The sequence below is a fragment of the Rhamphochromis sp. 'chilingali' genome, assembly GCF_963969265.1.
Source record: "Rhamphochromis sp. 'chilingali' genome assembly, chromosome: 18".
NCBI classification, from domain to species: domain Eukaryota; kingdom Metazoa; phylum Chordata; class Actinopteri; order Cichliformes; family Cichlidae; genus Rhamphochromis; species Rhamphochromis sp. 'chilingali'.
Genome location: NC_137945.1, coordinates 28,976,578 through 28,997,225, shown reverse-complemented (window position 1 = coordinate 28,997,225; position 20,648 = coordinate 28,976,578). Strand labels below are relative to the sequence as shown.

The following is a 20,648-nucleotide window of genomic DNA, read 5'->3' as shown; positions in this document are numbered from 1 at the left end:
TGCATCCACGGGGCAAGATTTACAATACTTGAAGTCACTGATGAACACCTCGACACAAAGCAAAGAAGTCTTTGCTTTGTAAATGTGATACTTGTAAGGCAAGGCAAGTTTATTTGTATAGCACAATTCAACAACAAGGTGATTCAAAGTGCTTTACAGAGACATTAGAAACAAGAACAAATAAAAAGCATGATTTAAAATTGAATAAAACAAGCAAATAAACTAACTAACTAATTAACAAACAAACAACAGTATATAAAATCAAAACAGATAAAATCAGAACAGTAGATAAAATCAGTAGTTAAATGTAAGTTTTGAAATTTAAGCTTAAAGTGTGGATTTGGTGCTTTATTCAAATGCAGCTGAGAACAGGTGAGTCTTCAACCTGGATTTAAATAAACTGAGTGTTTCAGCTGATCTGAGGCTTTCTGGGAGTTTGTTCCAGATATAAGGAGCATAAAAGCTGAATGCAGCTTCTCCGTGTCTGGTTCTGACTCTGGGAACTGATAAAAGACCGGATCCAGATGACCTGAGGGATCTGGATGGTTCATACTGGGTCAGGAGGTCATTGATGTATTTTGGTCCTAAACCATTCAGAGCTTTATAGGCCAGCATCAGAACTTTAAAGTCTATCCTCTGACGGACAGGCAGCCAGTGTGTGGTAGGACTCGACTTAAGCGGTCAAAGAAGTGCAGGAGACTGATGCTGTCCAGTGTAGCAAGTGATTTATTCACCATTCTGTGGCCCAAGAATATTTACAAAGAAACAAATAAGAAACTCAACTCTATAATAAACTCAATTCAAATAAACATAACTGAACTTAAATCAACGGAAATTAAGGTCAAACTGCACACAGCTACACTGACCTGAACCCTTCTTCTGAAACACCTGAGTTCGTCTGCTTAAATAGTCCCCTTAATCAAACACTTTCTCCTCTGGACTATTCCATTCAGTAGGTAGGTGAGATGAACATGATTATATTCATCCTCTACTACTCCTCTTGACTGGCAACATAAACTCTGGTGTAATCAATACATATCACAACATTAAATCTATTTCTTTATAAACCCTTTAAAATCAACTTTATTAAATTATAAGAATTCTTCCCCTCCTGCCCTTGGTCTCTTCCTGTGACCTCAGATGAACCCAGAAGGTATAAAGCAGGAAGTAGAACTACATTTCCTCTTTTTGCTTCTGGAAGACAGGTAGGTAAAGGTAAGTTCAAACAATACAAATTAACAGTTGAAATAAATAACATGTTAACTTAACAAACTTGCATGAATTGATTTAAACCAAGATGTTATATTATATAATCTGTAAAAGTGCAGAACATAAACAAACCCGGGATAGTAGATGTTTGCCTATTGCAGATTACATGTGAAATATGGTTAAATCAAAACAAGAATGTTAACTAAGAATGTAGACAAATGGTCTTCTCACCCACTTTGTCACACAGTGTAAGGACCTCAGAGCTGGACTGATGTGGTCCACTTTTTTGGTCTTAGTGAGGACTCGAGCAGCAGAGTTCTGAATGAGCTGTAGTTGTCTGACTGATTTTTTAGGTAGACCTGTAAAGATGCTGTTACAGTAATCAAGCCTACTAAAGATGAATGCATGGACTAGTTTTTCCAGGTCCTGTTGAGACATCAGATCTTTTATCCTTGATATATTCTTGAGGTGATAGTAAGCTGACTTTGTTATTGTCTTAATGTGTTTTTCTAAGTTTAGGTCTGCATCCATCACTACACCCAAATTTCTCGCCTGGTTTGTGGTTTTTAGATGTATAGATTGAAGTTCTCTGGTGACCTGTAATCGTTTTTCTTTGGCGCCAAAGACTATTACCTCAGTTTTGTTTTTGTTTAGCTGGAGAAAATTGTGGCACAACCAGTCATTGATTTCCTCAATGCATTTACCAAGAGCCTGTACAGGGCCTCGGTCTCCTGGTGACATTGTGATATATATTTGTGTGTCATCTGCATAGCTGTGATAGTTTATTTTGTTGTTGTTTATAATCTGTGCCAGTGGGAGCATGTAGATGTTAAACAGAAGGGGTCCCAAGATGGAACCTTGGGGAACTCCACATGTGATACTTGTCTGCTCAGATGTGAAGTTACCTATTGATACAAAGTATTTCCTGTTTTCTACGTATGTTTTGAACCAGTTTAGTACAGTTCCTGAAAGACCTGTCCAGTTCTCCAGTCGTTTGAGTAATATGTTGTGGTCAACTGTATCAAATGCTGCACTGAGATCCAGTAAAACTAGGACTGACATTTTTCCACTGTCTGTATGGGAAAAGTGTCATTAAACACTTTGGTCAGAGCGGTTTCAGTGCTGTGGTTCTGTCTAAAACCTGACTGGAAGGCATCGTAGCAATTATTCTGTTTTAAGAAGTAACTGAGCTGTTGGGAAACTGCTTTTTCAATGATCTTACTTAAAAACGGGAGATTTGAGATCGGCCTGTAGTTGTTCATTTGTGTCTTGTCAAGATTGTCCTTTTTCAGTATAGGTTTGATTACAGCAGTTTTTAGTGATTCTGGAAACACACCTGATAATAAAGAAAAGTTGACGATCTGTAACAGGTCTGACTCTAAAGTCTTTGAGACCTTTTTGAAAAAACTTGTTGGCAGGACATCTAAACAGCAGGAGGAGGAGTTCAGTTGACCTAAGATGTCCTCCAGGTCTTTGCTGTTAATAGGTTGAAACTGTTTCATGGTGTTTAAACAGTTTTTTGGTGGACACAGTACATATCCTGGATCTGCTGTTGATGTACCAATTGCTTGTCTAATTTTTTGGATTTTTTCAGTGAAGAATTTGGCAAAGTCATTGCAGGCCATGGTCGAATGAAGTTCAGCTGCCACTGACACAGGAGGGTTTGTTAGCCTGTCAACTGTAGAAAATAAGACCCGAGCATTATGGCTGTTTTTAGTGATGATGTCAGAGAAGTAGGACCTCCTTGCATTCCTCAGTTGTAAATTATAATTGTGAAGTTTCTCTTTATAAATGTCATAATGAACCTGGAGGTTTGTTTTTCTCCATCTGCGCTCAGCTTTCCTACACTCTCTTTTTTCATTTTTCACCAGTGTGGAGTTTCTCCATGGAGACTTTTTCCTTCCAGAGATAACCTTCACCTTAATGGGAGCAATAGTGTCCATTACATTTAACATGTTAGCATTGAAGCTATTGACGAGCTCATTGACTGACCCTCTGGGCAGGTCAGGTGTTAATGGGAAGACCTGGTTAAAAATTGCACTACTGTGTTCAGTTATACACCGTTTTGTGATCACTGTTGTTGATATATTTGTGTGGGCTGAGATTTTACTTTCAAAGAAAACACAGTAATGATCAGACAGGCCCACATCAGACACAGTAACCTTTGAAATGCTCAGGCCTTTGGAGATCAGTAGGTCAAGAGTGTGTCCTCTATTATGTGTGGCCTCTGTTACATGCTGAGTCAGCCCAAAGTTGCCCAGAGTGTTACTCAGGTCTTTAGTCCCTTTGTCCTGAGGGTTGTCTACATGAATGTTAAAATCCCCAGCAATAATTACACAGTCAAAATCAACACAGATCACAGACAGCAGTTCACTGAGGTCATTAAAAAAGTCTGTGCAGTATTTGGGAGGCCTGTAAACATTAAGAAACACAACTTTGGATGGGGCCTTCAGCTGTAAAGCCACATATTCAAAAGACTGAAAACTTCCAGGAGATAGCTGCTTACAGCAACCCCTCCTCCTCTCCTGCTCGCCCTGACCTCACTGATAAAACTGTAGTTAGGAGGGGTCGTCTCGATGAGAACAGCTCCACTGTTACTTTGGTCCAACCAAGTTTCAGTTAAAAACATAAAATCAAGGCTGTGCTCAGTGATTAAATCATTAATTAAAAATGTTTTCCCAGCTAGAGATCTAATGTTTAATAAAGCCAACTTAAGTGTTTTAGAGGTATTACTTGTCCCCTCATGTTTGGGAGCAGTCTGTGGCACACAAGGTATGTTTACTATGTTTAAAGATCTTTTAGAGTGCAGCTCTCTGTGTTTTGACCAGGCCACATGTCTCCTGTCACCTAAAAGTACAGAAATTTTAAAACCTTCTAGTAAACAGGGTCCCAGCTTCTCCTGGGAAAAGTCATCACTGCCATAATCCTCACAGCCCGGACCCTTCACATATCACATATCAGACTGCGGAGACAGGGCATGAAGAGGAACTAAGGGGGGCGAGGCTGGGCAATGTGACTTCGATTGCTCTGTTGAGGGTGGGGCTCGATGGCGAACCTTTGGCCGCTCTGGTGGGGGGTTTATGGGGGACAAAAAGGGATTGGGACGGGGGGTAGATCTGAGCCCAGCATTGACCCGCTCCATCATCTCCTCAGTGAATTTCAGGTGTGGGGAGGAGGGAGAAAGGGAGGGGGAGGAGGGTGATGGCCTGTCAGGGGTTTGGGGGACTGGGGAAGGTCGTGGTCCCTTGTCCTGGTCGTTGGTGTTGTTGAGAGAGTTGGAGGCAAATAGGGACCCCTCTTCTTGCCTTAGATGTCTCTCCTTTCTGAGGCTCTTCCTCAGATGCCATGGATGTCTCTCCTTTCTGAGGCTCTTCCCGGGTGGGGGCAAATGGAGCTCCTCCTCAAGGTTTCTGCTGGGCTTTGTCTGTTCTTGGAGTACTGTTTGTTCCTCTTTATGAGATAACTCCTCGTTTATCTCAGCCTTGGCACCAAGGACTGTTAGTTGAAGTTCTAGTCACCAGCAATGCACATTTTGGCAGCATGCTGGTAAGTATTTAATGTAAAAGTATATCTGCATTTGTAAATACGATCAGGACGTCTTGGCCTTGATGTTCGTTATTGGCTGTTCCTGTCAGAGCATCAGCATGCAGGCTAGCTGATGGGTTGCCTGTTCGGGGTTTAAGGGGGATTTAAGACTGGAAAAGCTGAAGGCCCTCAGCGCATGAACTTATATACATGTTTTTTATGCTTGTGTTTCAGTTGGTAGTGACTGCAGACCATCAGATGAAGAGCCTTCAGTTTCGGAGCATTGCCCCCAAGGCCCCGGCTGTGGTGCCCTCTTCTTCCCCTGCGGTCCAGTCCTGTCAGCCCTCATCTGCTCTGCCTGAGGCTACCACTGCCTCAAGCCCCAAGTCCATCATTGTGCCCACCCAAAACTATGCACTCATGCAAATAGCAGGTCAAGATGGCACATTCTCCCTGGTGGCGCTCCCACCTTCTGTTTCTTCTCAGTCGCCGCAGCATCAGAAGAACCTTAAACTACCCATTCCCAGATACCAGCCAATGAGGAGCAAGGGGACCACAGATAAGGTCAAATCTCCTCCACTACCTGCCAGGGTGAAAACAGCCTCCAGAGTTTCTGACTCAGCACAGACCAAATCAGTGGGTTGTGGAGCATCAACAGCTATTAAGAAGAATCTACAAGAGACCAAGCACACAAAGGAAACCCTTGTGCCCAAAGAAGAGCCTTCAGAGCAGCTAATTCTAATAGACCCAGCCTCCTCTGACATCTCTGTTACTGCTCTTCTACCAGATAATGCTGTCCTCTACCCGGGTTCTCAGTTGGAGCGAGTACCAGATGGCTCAGAACGACCTACCACCACTGGTCTCATTCAGAACCTGCAGTACCCCCCTGCTTCCATCAAAAGCTCCCAAAGCAAATCACCGGAGGACAATAAGACTACAGTGAGAGTGTGCCAATCTAAGCTGGCTGCAGCCCAGACCCAGGGCAGTATCACTGTCCTTTCTCCAGCCATCTTCAGTAAAGCAGTCCAGATTATCCCATCCCCACCTAAGGGGAAATTACCCATTTTGCCCTACTCTAAAATGAAGAGCACCCTCATCCCAGCTGCCAAGCTCAATAATTTATCTCCAGAAAAGAAAAGTTTACCTGGCCTGAAAGGACTCACCAGCCCTTTAGATTCTACATCCAAGTCCCACGAGACAGCTGAAACCTTGAGTCACAACCGGGTGCCTAACTCCAGTCTAGAGCCTCAGGCCCAGCCCACATTATTGCCTGTTGTAGGAACACTCCAGAAGCCACCTGGCAAGAAGAGAGGAAGGAAGAGAAAAACAATGGAAGACATCTTAGCTTTTGAAGCCCGCAAGAAAAGGTCTTTATCCTTCTTCCGTAGAAGGGTCCCGGAGAAACAGCCGGCAGTTGTTCCAGGATCCAAACAAAAGGAAGTTGATATTTCAAAAAAATACCGCAGCATTCGACCCAAGCCCATGTTGGTGATGGAGACAGTTCCCCAGTTGGTTAGTCTGCCTGCTATTACGCCAGATGGCCAAGAACAGGAGCTCATACTTGGTCATCAGCTCCCCACCTCTACCACAACAAAAGCATTGGACTGTCCACCTCAGCCAACCCCGGTAACCCTCCACCTCAGAGGAGGCTCCCATCCTAGAGTGTTCATAGGAAGCCGACCGCCCCACCGCTGCCCCACCTGCAGCCGCTGCTTCAAATTCAAGCATCACCTTCAGAGCCACATGAACAGTCACGCCAACAATCGGCCGCACATCTGCCCCGTCTGCCGCAAGACGTACGCTCACTCAAGCAGCCTGAGCACCCACAAGAAGCTTCATCACTCTGAGGTACGGCCACGTCGTTCTCTATCCTGCGAGTTCTGCGAAAAGGCCTTTGGATATGTTGGGGTATACTTCAGTCATCTGAGAGAGGTCCATAAGGTGGTGCTAACCGTGGAGCCGTCAGTCAGTCATCACGAGGAAGACGTGCTTGTAGAGGGGTAAGATTATTAGCGATTGAGATAACTAATGAATATATGCTGCAACCTCATTTTTGATCTTTAACTTCTGGCAAGGGGAATTAAACAGCCAAAGATACTGACTGACTGCACCTTATTCCTTTTATTTCTCTGCAGGGGCAGCTTGCCGGAACCATCAGATGAACAGGATTGTGAAGATCCTGTGGAGCTGCAGATCAAATGTGGCCGCTGTCAGGCAATCACTCCCACCTTTGCAGACATGAAGATGCATTTGCGATATGTGCACGGGGAGGAGGTCCACATTCAACTCTGTGAGGGCCAACCCCCACGGGGAGGCCGTGAGGCTGAGAACGAACTGGTAAAGCACGCTGCCCACTACTGGCGACAGTTAAATGAGAGGCGCAATCTGGTCAAGTGTGGAAGCTGCGACGAAGAATTCTTTTCTTTCTCCAAGCTTAAGAAGCACATCATGTCCCACCACCGAGGAAGGGAAGGAGATGACAGCGGGGTCCTCCCATCACCAGAAAGCAGCGGAGGCCTCGGCATTCTTGCCACAGGTGCAGTTTTTAACTGTGTGCTTTGCAGTGAGGTGCTAGACACTAAAGAGCTGGTCATGGAGCACTGGAGGTGTCACCACCACTGTGAGCGTCCGAGCCTGCTGTGGGATGCCCTGAGCTCATACTCTGGCCAGGAAGAGGGCGAGGCCGACCGGGATCTGGAAACTCCTGCTCCAAGCCCGCGTTAGCCGACTGGCCCTTTGGGTTGGCGTGGGCTCCTACTCATACACACTCAGTTCTAACAATCAGCAGCACAGGGATAGAGATGTTCTCTTATAGCACTAGTTTCATCTTTCACCACTGGAGAAATCTGACCTTGTGCAAAAGATGAAAAACAGTAAAGATAAAATCAAGCCTGTGGTGAAAAGTGATCTTTGTGTTAAGATTTGCAAGAGATGCTCTCGCTAGGTCAGAGAATCCAGTTTTATACACAATATCATTTTTCATGTTATTTTGATTGCACTGTTCTGTTTTTGGACTTTGTTTTGTTTGGAAGTATGTATTTAATATCTCGTTGGAAATGCAAATGATTATTTTCTATCTATTGTTTATTTAAAAGTTATTAGAGGTCATCTATGACCCAACTGAAATAGTCCAGGGGTCATTTCACCCTTTAATATATCTAGCCATGCAGATAAGATCAGATTTTCTTATCTTTTTCTTTTTTTTAAACGTGCCGAACCAAAACGAAAAGTGACACCACACACGATCAAATGTTTAAAAGCGAAACATGTTTTTGTAGCCAGATAATCCTTTCCATGTAACACCAGGCACATTTTTCACAGGACAAAGGTTTAGCAGTCAACTGCTGTAGCTCCAAGTTTGTTGTTCATAAGTCACAATAGCTCCTGCAGCTTCCTACTCGTTATTTCCCATTCATTTTGCTATTTTTAGAAGCAAAACATTATTGGGGATATGTAAAATGTGAGCACAAACTAATTCTAGTCACCTCCATTTATCATAGTCAGAAATCTTAAAGATGACTCAAGCTACCAGGTCTGCATGGCTAGAACAGAGCATTGAGGAGATCATTTTATTCGGGGACGGCTGAATTAAAAGTAGTTCATTGGGTACCATCTCAGTGGCTGACAATTTAACCACTGGCCTTTGCGTCATAACAGTTTAAAAGTGTTCTGTAACTGTACAATCCTCAGTGTAGTATTGCTCGTGTAACAGAGTCCGATTAAGGGCAGTATTGGGGTTCATTATCCACCTGGACCCATGAAGGAACACTTTTCTTAACCAGCACCCAAGTGACATCCTTGTGGCCTTCTGAGAAAAAAAAAAACGGAAAAAAAATGTTGGTGTTCATGCGTAACGTGACTTATCATTGGTATGGTCCTCAGTAAGCCGAGTTCTATCTTCTTGACTTGTCGATTAATGCCTATATGTGTATTCTGTGATATGCCAAGGGTCTATTCACACTTGTGATTGTAGAAGTGAGGTTTGCATTGAAGCTTTTTCAACCACTGACAGAATACCATCGGTTTAGTAAATACGCAAAGGAAAACCATTGAATCGCCTACCTGTTGTTGCCAGCTCATGTACGCACCTGTGGAATTGTGTGCACCTAGACTCTGAATAGAGTTAATATAAACTGTTGTCAAGTCCAGAAAATATGCTATTTTATACTATATAGATTATTAAAGAGGTCTCTGAGAATATTTATGCTTGTTATTGGTCCTTAAAGAACCAGCACTGAGACATTTGTTGTTTGCTTCTTTTTTGGGGGTGGGGGTGCTTAAATGTCTTGCTCTTGGTTGGGGAGCACAGTAGCTCTGTTAACGTCTGTCTGTATGTATCTTTCATATGAAGAAGAAAAGAAAAAAATCACAGGGTTAAGTGAATGTACCTGAATCTTTTAAAAGACCTACCAAAAGTATATATATGCTACATAGACTTATTCTATAGATAGAATATATAGATATAATGAGAATAAATATATATATTTACATAGAGTAACTAGTGAATCAGCTGCTTTGTTCTGTCAGTGAAGGAGGGGAAACAAGATGCATATATCATTGCCAGCACTGGCAACAAAAAGCCATGTAGAGCTGTCCTTATGTGTCTGACACAAACAGGGGACTGAATGAAGGCCAAAGCACTGAGAGAGTACTCTGATGTGTCTGGGTGTTCATCGGTGACTTGTTCTTCGCTTTCAAGCCCTCAACGCAAACCAGGAAGTGGCAGGCTTAAGGGTCAGTCTCTTCTCTCCTCAGATACGTGCGTGTATGACTGTCAGCAAAAGTCAGAAAGTGAAAAATCTCACATTAGGCGATGTAATGTGTTTGGCTCACATGATATGTTGGCTGTCAGAAACAAAAAAAAATAACAAAAGACTGAAAGTGTTCGTGCTTGTGGCTGTTTATGTACCTGAAGAACCTGATGTTTATGAGAATAAAGATCTGCTTTGTTCAGGACACTGTGTGTGTGTGTGTGGACGTTTTTTTTTTCTTCTTCTTTTTTTCACTAAACAGTTAGTAACTCAGGAAAAGTTAAAGTTCAGAATGCTAAACTTGTAAGAAGCATAGACTGTATTTGAAAACAATGGACAGAGCCGCCATGATGCCACCCACTGTGTATTTGAAGGTTTAACATTAGCTCTTTATAATAATGGGGCTGGGGCTTGCTGGGCCTAGTTTAAGATGGGACATGGTCACTGCTCCCGTCTGGACGCTTCTGCCCCTCCCTGGGATTCAGGTTCTTGTTGGTTCTGAGGTGCGTGGCTGGATGTTCTAGTGTGGTCATTGGCCCGCTCCCCTCGTGGCTTGGGTTGGCCACTAGGGGAATGTCGGGTTCCTGGTGCAGTAGTTGGCGATACATTGTACATTTCTATTTGTTTCCATCAACCATTTCTGGCTTGTTTCTCTTGCCTGTCTTGCCTTAGACATCTTCATACTATTCCACTTACAATGTAATAGCAAAATGAACACAAAAAGAAACGAATAAATAAACAGATAAAAGATTCACATGAACAAGAGGAGCCTGTAGAGATTCTGTGCGGCTGTTCTTGCAAAAGCAAAATGTGTTCGGCACCAAAATGCATTCAGATCACAGTTCTGATTGCAAAAGCTTCCACACAGGACAGGATTTATTAAAAAGAAGTTTGCATTACTTCATTTATGTAATGACGCTGAGTGGTTGGGTGTGGCTGATACATAACTTGCATTATTTATATCAATAAAGAATAACAATCACTAATAATCATCCAGACTGGCCAACAGCCTGTATCCACAGGCTGTGAGGCTCCTGAACTCTCTGCCCCCCTCTCACGGACAATAACCATATCCAACTTCTTAATAGCAATGAACTGGTCTGCATTGGTGCATCATATCTTTATTCTCTTCCCCCTCCTGCCCCCCCCCCCTCTTTCTTAAATAGATAACTATCATATCTGATATCATATCTCACAGTACAATAATATTGAATGGGTTGCATTGTTGTATTTTGTCATGTTTCTCAGGTCTTTGTCTGAATTTCTACGAACATTATTGCTAAGGATTGTCTTATTGCATTGGAGTCACACTGGGTTAAATATGTACACTTGGGTTTTAAGGGGTATTTATTATTTTCTTCTTTTTTTTTGGGTTGTATGGAAGCCCCAAACGCAATTTCATTGTTCTTGACAATGACAATAAATAAATAAATACTAAATACTAAAATACTAAATACTAGTTATTATTAATCTCTCACTCTCTTCCACGCAAGGTTATTATCGTTAACGAAAACTAATGAAATAACGAAAACTAGAAGTGAAAAAACATTTTCGTTAACGGAAATAAAAATAAAAACGAGACTTTACGAAAAAAGGAAAATAACTAAAACTGTAATGAGTGTTCACAAAACTAACTAAAATTAACTGAATTTATAGCAAAAATGTGTTTAGTTTTCGTTGATGTGTACGTGTCATCCAATAGTCAAGGGTGAAAATGAAGTTTAGTTTCCTGGTTTTTTTTCTTGCTGTGTCTCATTATGCCAGCAGGTGGCAGCACGTTAGCACACTCAACCCTCATCCCCAGAAACAGAAGCTAACCCCAGGCAAGGCAGCGTGATGCATCCCGAGACAACAGGACTGGGATATCTACACAACTGTGTGAGTCAATTGCCTTCAAAAAGTTTATCAATTCACTTGAACCAAAGTTACGAACACCCGGTGCTGCAAGAGTTAATAGTCTCATTGGGGCCAAGATATACATTTTATAGTTGCCTGGTATCAATGGTTGTTCATCTGGCCTAATTTATTTATTTATTTATTTAAAGAACCCATAGGTGGGAATGTGAGTTGTCTGTCTCTGCGTGTTAGCCCTGCGACAGACAGGCGACCTGTGCAGGGTGCAGGGTATGGTAGCTGGAATAGCAACATACCCAAGGATAAGCAGAAGAGAATGACTGATATGATGAAACTGGGATTTTGTTACACTTAATTATTGCAAACACAACTAAAACTATAACTGAAACTAATCAAAACCAAACTGAAACTAAGGATTTTCAAAAAAATATAAACTAAACTAAACTAGCAAACAATTGGTAAAAACTAATTAAAACTGATATAAAATTGAAAATCTGAAGTCAAAACTAAATAAAAATAAAAACTAATGAAAATTGAAAAACTATTAAAACCCTGCTTCCACACCATGGCCGCTACGAACTCAAACAAACAACACAAAACAACGACAGCCTCTGTCAGGTTTTGTATTGGTGCCTCAACTTGTCTCTTGTCCCGTCTCCCTCCAATCACCCTCAAACGGTCATAGCTGACAGTTCATCCCTGAGTCTGGTTCTGCTGGAGGTTCTTCCTGTTAAAAGGGAGTTTTTCCTTCCCACTGTCGCCAAGTGCTTGCTCATAAGCTGTCATCTGATCATTGGGGTTTTCTCTGTATTATTGCAGGGTCTTTACCTTACAATGTATAAATAAACCTGAATTGAATTGAAAAGCTCTAAACCCTGACATGATTACCGGGGTTATCATTGAAAACAACCCAAAATCTCAGCTTTAGAAAGGTCATGATTGATTTTGCTTGAAACCACTTGTTTGGAAAAGACATTGTTCATTTTGCTAAGCTCCTACCTCTGGCACCTCACCAGCAGCCGGCTGCACGTGAAAAACATCGGCACTGGTGACAAGATAGTCATGCATGACACGGGCTCAGTGCTCAGAACTGCCATCGATATGCTAACGTGCTGTTTTGCATGCATGTTTACTATTGTCACAATCTTACATGTGTTGACATGCTAATATTTGCTAATTAGCACTAATCCCAAACTAAAACTGACACTGATGGGAATGTCAAAAGTTTTGCAAAGATGATCACATAAATAATGAAACTGATTTTAATTGCCTGAAACCGTTCTACAGGAATGCACTGGAGCAAAAACAGCAGAGAGGCATTGCAGGATACTCACCAGAAGAGATTTAGACAATGACATTAATTGATATTTCTCTTTGGAGACGTGCACGTATGTATGGATATAAAGGTCAAGTAAAGTGGGTTACCCAAAAAGCGTTTGTGAGCCTGCATATGCCTTACCTCAGTGCTCCTCCCCTCCCAGCAGACTCTCCATCTGTCTGTTTTAGAGTCTTGATGTACTCTACAGATACATGTGTGCAAACGCTTCTAGCTTTTGGACTTCCAGTCATGAGTATTGATCTCCATCTTTTACCCCTTTGCCTGCTTTGTTAGACGACAAATTCACACACAACACAGAGATGCTGACGTTATAGTAGTTTGCATGCTGCCAGGCTCAAACTGTCTCTGATGTGTCCTGGGACCTAGCCATGCTACCCATTGCCACACCGGTGTGGAATGCAGGTCCTGGGCTCTAATTGATTCGGCCGCTACGAACTCAAACAAACAACACAAAACAACGACAGCCTCTGTCAGGTTTTGTATTGGTGCCTCAACTTCTCCAAACTGCTTTACAAGCACTTGACTTCAGGTGGATTTCAGCTTGGGTGGAAACACAGATAGAGCTGCGACATTGCTACATTATCGTCACCATCGCACCACATCGCAGGCGCAGATAAAAAGGAAAGCGCTGTACGCTGATGCATATTTCCCTTTAATCAAACGCACACCACAGCCATCACGGCGCACTCCCACCTCACTGTGGCTCTCAGGGGGACAGGGGAGATCAAAGCCACCCCCTCCCCCACGACCCCCCGCCTCCCACAACACACACACACACACACACACCTACCCCAACCTTGCTTGTATATGATCAGTGGGAAAGGAGGAGAGCTAGGGGCTGCCTCTTTCTTTCTTTCTTTCTTTCTTTCTTTCTTTCTTTCTTTCTTTCTTTCTTTCTTTCTTTCTTTCTTTCTTTCTTTCTTTCTTTCTTTCTTTCTTTCCTTTGAGCAAAACCTCCGTTAACAATCCTGGAAGTGTTGAGGTTGAGCAGCTTCTAAACAGCGCTTTTTCAATCCTATTCATATTGGACACATTGATCCACTTATGTACTTAGTTGGTGTGTGTACCTGTTTCTCTTCCATCTGACCCTGATGTGCATGCCTGGCTGGGTCGAAACAAGAGCACAAAACAACAGGCAGGAAGACTTGGAATAACAACTGGCGTCACCGGGAGAAAGCCGAGGGAGATTTATAGGACAGTAAAAATGTGACCCACGCTGACCACAGATGTTCTCGTGAACAGCTAAGGTGGGGTGTAATGACAGGGCAACATGCAATCTTTCTGGCCGGCTCCACTCCCACTTTCTCAGTTTTCAGTGTCGACGCACGCTCTGCTGCCACTCTGTCTCAATAAGCCAACACCCGTGAAGCTTCTGTCAGCACGTGTGCCGTGTTGGTGATCCATGTGCACGTTCATCAAAGTGATTCTATGGTTTCATCAAAGATTTATAAACTCTCCTGGATGTCAGGACTTAGGCGAACAAATTGGTAATCCCACATCTATGAACTCTCCCTCCATCTCTCTCCTCTCGATGTGGAGATGTGACCCAACCCTTCCCTTCCTTCCCTGCTGCCTCTTGGTCTCAGGTTTCAAAGCACCTCATCTCTCTTCACTCCTCCCAGATTAGTCATCTAATGAGCAGCAGTGCTGATCAGGTGAATAATTGATGACGGGCGGCTGGAGAAAGGGATCGATCCGAGCTGGGCTGTGGCTCTAAATGGAGCAGGGAAGGAGACACCTCAGGAGGATAAGCAGGCGCAGGTACACCACTGCAACACTCTGTGCTCAGTTGATTAGGATGTAGATTCAGTATTCTTGCCTGATTCACAAATAGGAAAAGGCTAAAGAGCCACTTCTGGACAACAAAGTTTGTAGGAAGACCAACTTGATAAATCTTGATAAAACCTCTGAATGTGAATTTGTGATAATACTGAGGTAAAGCCTTTAATTACAATAATACCTCCACTGAAGTTTATAATTTCATTGTTGCAGCAGTGTAACAAGGCAGCCCTTAGTGGCTGGAATCACAGTGAATCAACGCAAGTGTAGTGGAACAAAAAGTATTTATTTGCCATACAGCTCTCCTTACAAAGAATTCACTCGTCGAGCTTCTTCACAGCACAATCAACCCTCTCTAATGACAACCGGTCACAGACTAAACCATTATTCCACTCACAGTATACAATATATCAATTTGAATAAATAAATACATAAATACATTGCACATTTTTATATTAATAAATCTTTCACACTTTAATTTTACACCAAACCCAATATTATAAAAAGATTCACCACACTCTCAGCCCATGGTCTCTCCCGGAACCTTCATATGGTGTCTGAACCCCCCAGGGAAACGTTTGCCCAGACACCTTGAAGAGGACACAGGCAAGAAAAGTGAGTAATCATATCTTACAAACACTTATTTGCACCACTTTTAATCCTAGATTTCCCACACACATTTGCGTTAGTTTTCCTTACTGGTAAACCTTAATCACAATCTCAATCACCATTCTTTTCTCCTCACAGACAACCAACACATTGCTTGATGAGGAGCAGCTGTGCAGGATCTGAAACAGGGCTACCAACTGATTTTAAAATTCCCAATAAATATTCAATAAATAATTAAACTTCTTGTGTGCAAATGTTTTACTGTGCAAATCCATGCTTAAAGTGTGATGCTGAATAAAATGCTTGATAAGGTGCTTTTGATAAAGTGAAAGGTGTGCTCTAAAGTGCTATACAGATAACAGAATATAAATAAATGTAGTAAGGGAGGCCTCTTCCTTATAAGTAGGCTTTAATTTATTTAATTATTAGCATTGCAATAGATCTGTTAGAACACAAAGAACTGATTTAAAAAGATTGTAGAAGTGCCAAAAAGTGCATTACCTCTAATGGCCACTTGAGGCTGGCACCCAAAGCGAGCCAATCCGACTAAACTAGCAAGTATAATGTCCAATGTAGTTTACAGCCCGGTATAAGAAACACTTTTGGTCTCTGTACCTATTTTTTCATTCATGGTGACAGTACAGAGGGTGAATTATTTTATAACTTAGCCATTAAAATTATGGGGGTTCCATTATAACCTTAACAGTTAATAAATTCCACCTCGCAGCAGTGCAGGTATAAAAATACCTGCACTGCTGCAGCATGCAGATGATAACCGTTGTAAGAGATGTACTTGAATACCAGTTGCCACAGTAGATCTTCACTGTTAGTGGGCTCATGCATGATCAGGGAGGGGAGGGTGTTAAACTAAGTTCAATGAAAATGACTTATAGAGGAAAACAAACCAAAAAGGTTTTGCTGATGCTATCGCGCTGACCTTTATTACATTAAAACTCAGCATAGATAATTTTTTATTGTTAATGACTGATAACAAATGTTGGGTGAGGTCATGTAATGAAAACTCAGAGGAACATTGCTGGGACAGAAGGTGACTGAAGTCCAATTCATCAGTTTCTCCTTCCTCTTCCTGAGCTAACAACAAGGCAAATGGAGGTATGGCAAGAGGTCAAAATTTCTTTATAGCAGCCACCAAAGTTTTTTGGGGGGTGAGAGCTTCCCTGAACCACTCAACCTCCAGTCTGATCTTGTTGTTGAGTGTTGTTTTTAGAACCGCCACCCCTGTGTGTGCAAAGGACTGAAATGTGCCAGCCAGCAGCAGCTCCTTGAGCTTTGAGCGTACAGTTGCTTTGATGGCTGCTATTTTTCCTCATAAACTAAAGACCAAAGGCCTTTACACACCAGAATACATAAAATTCATGCAAATATGTTGTGTGTTAAAAATATTTTTTGGACCCACCTGTTCTTTATGCAGCTGTTCATACCTACCAGACAGATTTATTTTCTGGGATCGTGCTCAGTTTTTTCAATTTTCCTGATTTGTCACATCTGAACAAATGATCTAGTAAGACTAGTCTTGTAGAGCATTTTTGAGGACAAATTATTTGCAAAATTGCAATGCAATTAATAATATTACACAACAAATTTGCATCTGACAAATTTGAAATTTCATGGTTTCTTTTTGGCTCGGTGTAAAAACAAAAACTTTAATTACTAGTAGGAATTATTAGATCAGGTGCTGTAGGCAGTTTCAGATTTGCTAAACTACCCAACAGACATACAAAACTCTGCAAAGTTTACTTTGCCTATATATTCCATTTTGTCTTGCTTTACTAAGGAAGGAAATGATAGCATCTGATTTTGACTTTCACTCTAAGGCAGTTCAAAAAACAAAACAAAAAAGCCCAACAACAACAGTGACTGCTCTTTCTTGAGCTATCCAGTGTAGCTAGGTCGAACTAAGTAGGGCTAAAAACCTTTATATTGTGACATAAGCAGCTGCAGCATTATCGGATTGCCTTCATTTCTGGAGGGGTTTGTTTCCATTATGCTTTTCTTCTCCACTGTTCATGTACTCAGTTACAACATAGATTTGAATCTTTAATCCCTCAGGATGCAAACCACAGATGTATTGGATAAGTACAGTATAGAGCAACTCTGCTTAAAGGCTTTAGTTTTCTTTTGGAACACGGGTTCTGATGCTAAAAGTAAAAATGTGTGACATGCATCCAGATTCGGAAAACTACTGATGTTCCCTGCCTCCAGTAACATGTTGCTCCGACACAAAGTTTCATGATATGGAGGCAACCTTCTTGTATATTTCCAAACCTATCAGTCAATGAGTGGTATTCCTAACACTGATACGTGTTTCAGTCCTCATAGCTGACTGTCAGTACTGCCTATGGTTATTTTACTTGTCATTTCTACGTGTCACCAAATATCACTGGAATTCCATGGTGTCTGGTCAATACTGCTAGTCTTTTCCTTTGTGTACTTCCCTCTTAGCTCGTTGATCTGATGTATGAGAGATTCAGGGATATCACTTTCCTTCTAGTGTAGTTAGCCACCTTAAGACCCATTAATGCTGCAATCTTCTTCTGAAATCCAATTTTTTTTTCCTGCTCAGAGTTCAGTAACTAAATGTAGAACTTGCCCAACTCTCCTATTCCATTACCAGTCTGGATCCAATAGTCTCATACTCTTCAGCAGGAGAGATGACTGCACAGTGTATCAAGCCAAACCAAAAATATGCTTTTGATTTGTAGAAGAGACATTATTCTGCCAGAGAGGCAGGGTTAGCCAACCTTTCTGACTGCATGCAGTTTGGTCCAGAAACTGTCTACACGAAGGATGGACAGCTCATAAAGTTTTAAGAAATCTTTAGCCTCCCTGTACATTCCCTTCTTTAGAAATACAGGACCTTTCCCTCCATGATTTACATACATGCTACCTGGACTTCAAGACAGGCTTCTTTTCTCGGGATAACATATGCATTTTATTGCAACTTTGAACTCAGCAGGCATTTCATTAATGTCTGCAGAGGAAACGCAACACACTACTCTGCTATATCCCTACACAGCAGGTCTATCTGGTCACTGACTTCCAAATGTGGGACACTTTATTCCGACATGGAGCTGATTGGAAACCATATTGGTGACATTGCTCCAAGTGAGTCCGCCTCTACTTTTCCATGTCGCTTCGATGGGGAATCTGCTAGGGGGATTCTACTCATTGCCTCTTGGTCCAGATGGTCAAGAGCTCCCAGTGTTCAGCAGGGTAGGCGGCATTTGCCCAGGGGGACTTGTGCCATCTGTTCTGATCCTCCCCTATCTTCTCATATAACTCCAACTCTCTAGGCCTCAACGCAGTGAATGTAAAGACACAGATAAAGGATAAAGGTCAGATTCCCATCTAGTATTTTTCCATGGTTGTCTTTATACTGTAACAATATGCCTTTTTTTTTTTTTTTTTTTACCTGTGTCTTGTCCTCATTTCTCATCCTCACATCAGCTTCTATTTCTGCTATGCGAGTGTGTGGCAGAGTTAAGTGTGTGCGTCCGAAAGGATTCAAACAAGACATAGAGCATCTTTCCGGAGTCATCTTAGCTCCAGGGAATGTGGCGAAACAGCCAGATGCTAATGCTGCTCTTTGCCTTTGGGGAATTATGTTTGCCTGAGCTGTAACCTACATTTACTGAGCATTCTTACACATAAGGTTAAATGAATCAGGGCTTTATATGAGCACACACACACACACAGATACAACAATCATCAATACAAACATTCCAGACGCACACACTCAAACAAGTAGGACTCTGTTTGCTGGAGCGCAAAAGCTAACAAGGTTAGCGAGTAAGCAGGCATCTGAATCTGTAATGAATTTATTTAGTCTGGCTCCAAGGAGCCGTGGGCGTGGGCTAATAAGAGGAAGGGGGTTCTTCTGCAGAGTGTTGTGCATGTGAGGAAAAGAGAAATTTTGCTTTAGAGCTATCATCCTCACATTGTTTTTATTCTGTCCTGCCTACAGTTAAGATAGGTAAGAACAAGAAATGGGGAAATCTGCATTACTGACCTATGTAATATGCATTTGGTTTGATTAAAGAAGGTGGCATTAACCCTCTCGAGGCAGGCGTTGCCGATTTGCAACAGTTAAAAACTAACAACCTGATTACCCCACATACATATTTTATGAGTTTTTTTTACTCAGGAGTACCACTGCAAGGACTTGGTTGTGCATTAGCAACAAAAAGTTTAATTTGAGCCTGAGAGGGTTAAACATTAAGTGGAAAGCAAGTGTTGTATTGTAGGTGAAGTGACTTCCAAATCAACAATCTGTGTAGAAAACACACCTCCACCTCCTCTCCAGCTCATCCCCTCGTCCCCAGCTTCACATTGAAGACTATGTCTGGGATCTACTCACCGTCACCCCCTTGGGGTGGAGCGCCGTCTGACTCGGGTCGTCAGAATCAATTATCCTCAGCTCCCTTTTCCCTCCTCAGCAGCGTTTACATGACTCACATTTTTCAGACCCCATCTAGAGCATCTACTTCCATTCTTTCTTAACAGCGTCCACCCCCATCCACCACCCTGAGGCCCCCCATCCTGTCAGGGCCGAGGAATAATTCCCCTACTTTTCCAACGCTTTTGGGAGGAAAACGGCACAAGGTGATAAATCTGCAGTGATGTACTGTAGAAAAAAATTAAATGAAGGAGAAGAGAAAGGAAGCCAGGAGGCTCAGTGCTACTGCCTGCCTGCTCAGCACAATGGGGAAAAAAAGCACAGGCTTTCGCAGAAGGATGGAGATGGGGAGTGGGGGTGGTTAGGTGTGGCAGAGTGAAACAGGACAGTAAAAGAGAGTTACTCACCTTGGACACTGGATGCACGATCCTAAAGGCAGCTGAGTTTGCTCACAGGGTATCATACAGCTGGAAGCCCTCAGCACGCCCCTTGAGCAAGAACTGTAAAAACATCTTTCAACATCATTGCAAAGCAGCATCACCTTAGACATGCTAAGCTCTGCTGCTGAAATAAATACTCAGGTATTACAGGTCTTGTAGAGAAGAAAACAACAGAAATGTGACCTGGGGCTGATATGTGGGAGGGTTTGTGTCCATCAAGATAATCAATACCATGTTATTCTCTAGAGCAGAGCCAAGAAGGGGTTCTGGTGCTCCCTACATTTCTCATATTTAATGCCTGGCTGATTTTAATAGCTTACACTCCTCGTGGGCAGGGGGGGATGGAGGAGGGGTCTGATATCAGCTGGCATCTGTCGACACCTAAAATACCTCAGAAGCAAACCTGGAGTGTTTACCTGCCCCGATGAGTAACATAAAATACAAACAATGCAAGGTGTAATTGGCACTGATGCGCTTTAAAAGCCCTCCTCCTGCTCTCCAAACACCTGCAGCCCATGAAGCTGGGCGGCCCCCTGGGAAATCACACATTAGCATTTAGCCGTTTCATCTGCTGCACTAATCAGAGCCAAACGTTTCAATAATACAACACAAGAGCTGTTACGCAACCCAAAGAAAGGGTTGAGAGGGAGAGAAGGAGCACTCAGTGAGAAGGTATTTCCAGAGGTTGCGAAGCATTTGGCACCCGAGTCAAGTAGCTGGATAGA

The 20,648-nt window shown here is 42.4% G+C and overlaps 1 protein-coding gene across 3 annotated transcripts in view; it reads left to right on the top strand.

Moving 5' to 3' along the window:
- The window catches only part of znf438 (zinc finger protein 438), a 58,403-nt gene extending 49,108 nt beyond the window's left edge, over positions 1–9,295 (top strand). For all 3 annotated transcript variants that reach the window (XM_080864502.1, XM_080864503.1, XM_080864504.1), the window contains 2 exons: positions 4,969–6,734; positions 6,870–9,295. In XM_080864502.1, coding sequence (XP_080720628.1) covers positions 4,993–6,734; positions 6,870–7,458 — 2,331 coding nt within the window. In that variant the 5' untranslated portion in view covers positions 4,969–4,992 and the 3' untranslated portion in view covers positions 7,459–9,295. The remainder of the gene's footprint in view (positions 1–4,968; positions 6,735–6,869) is intronic.
- Positions 9,296–20,648: the final 11,353 nt, after the last annotated feature.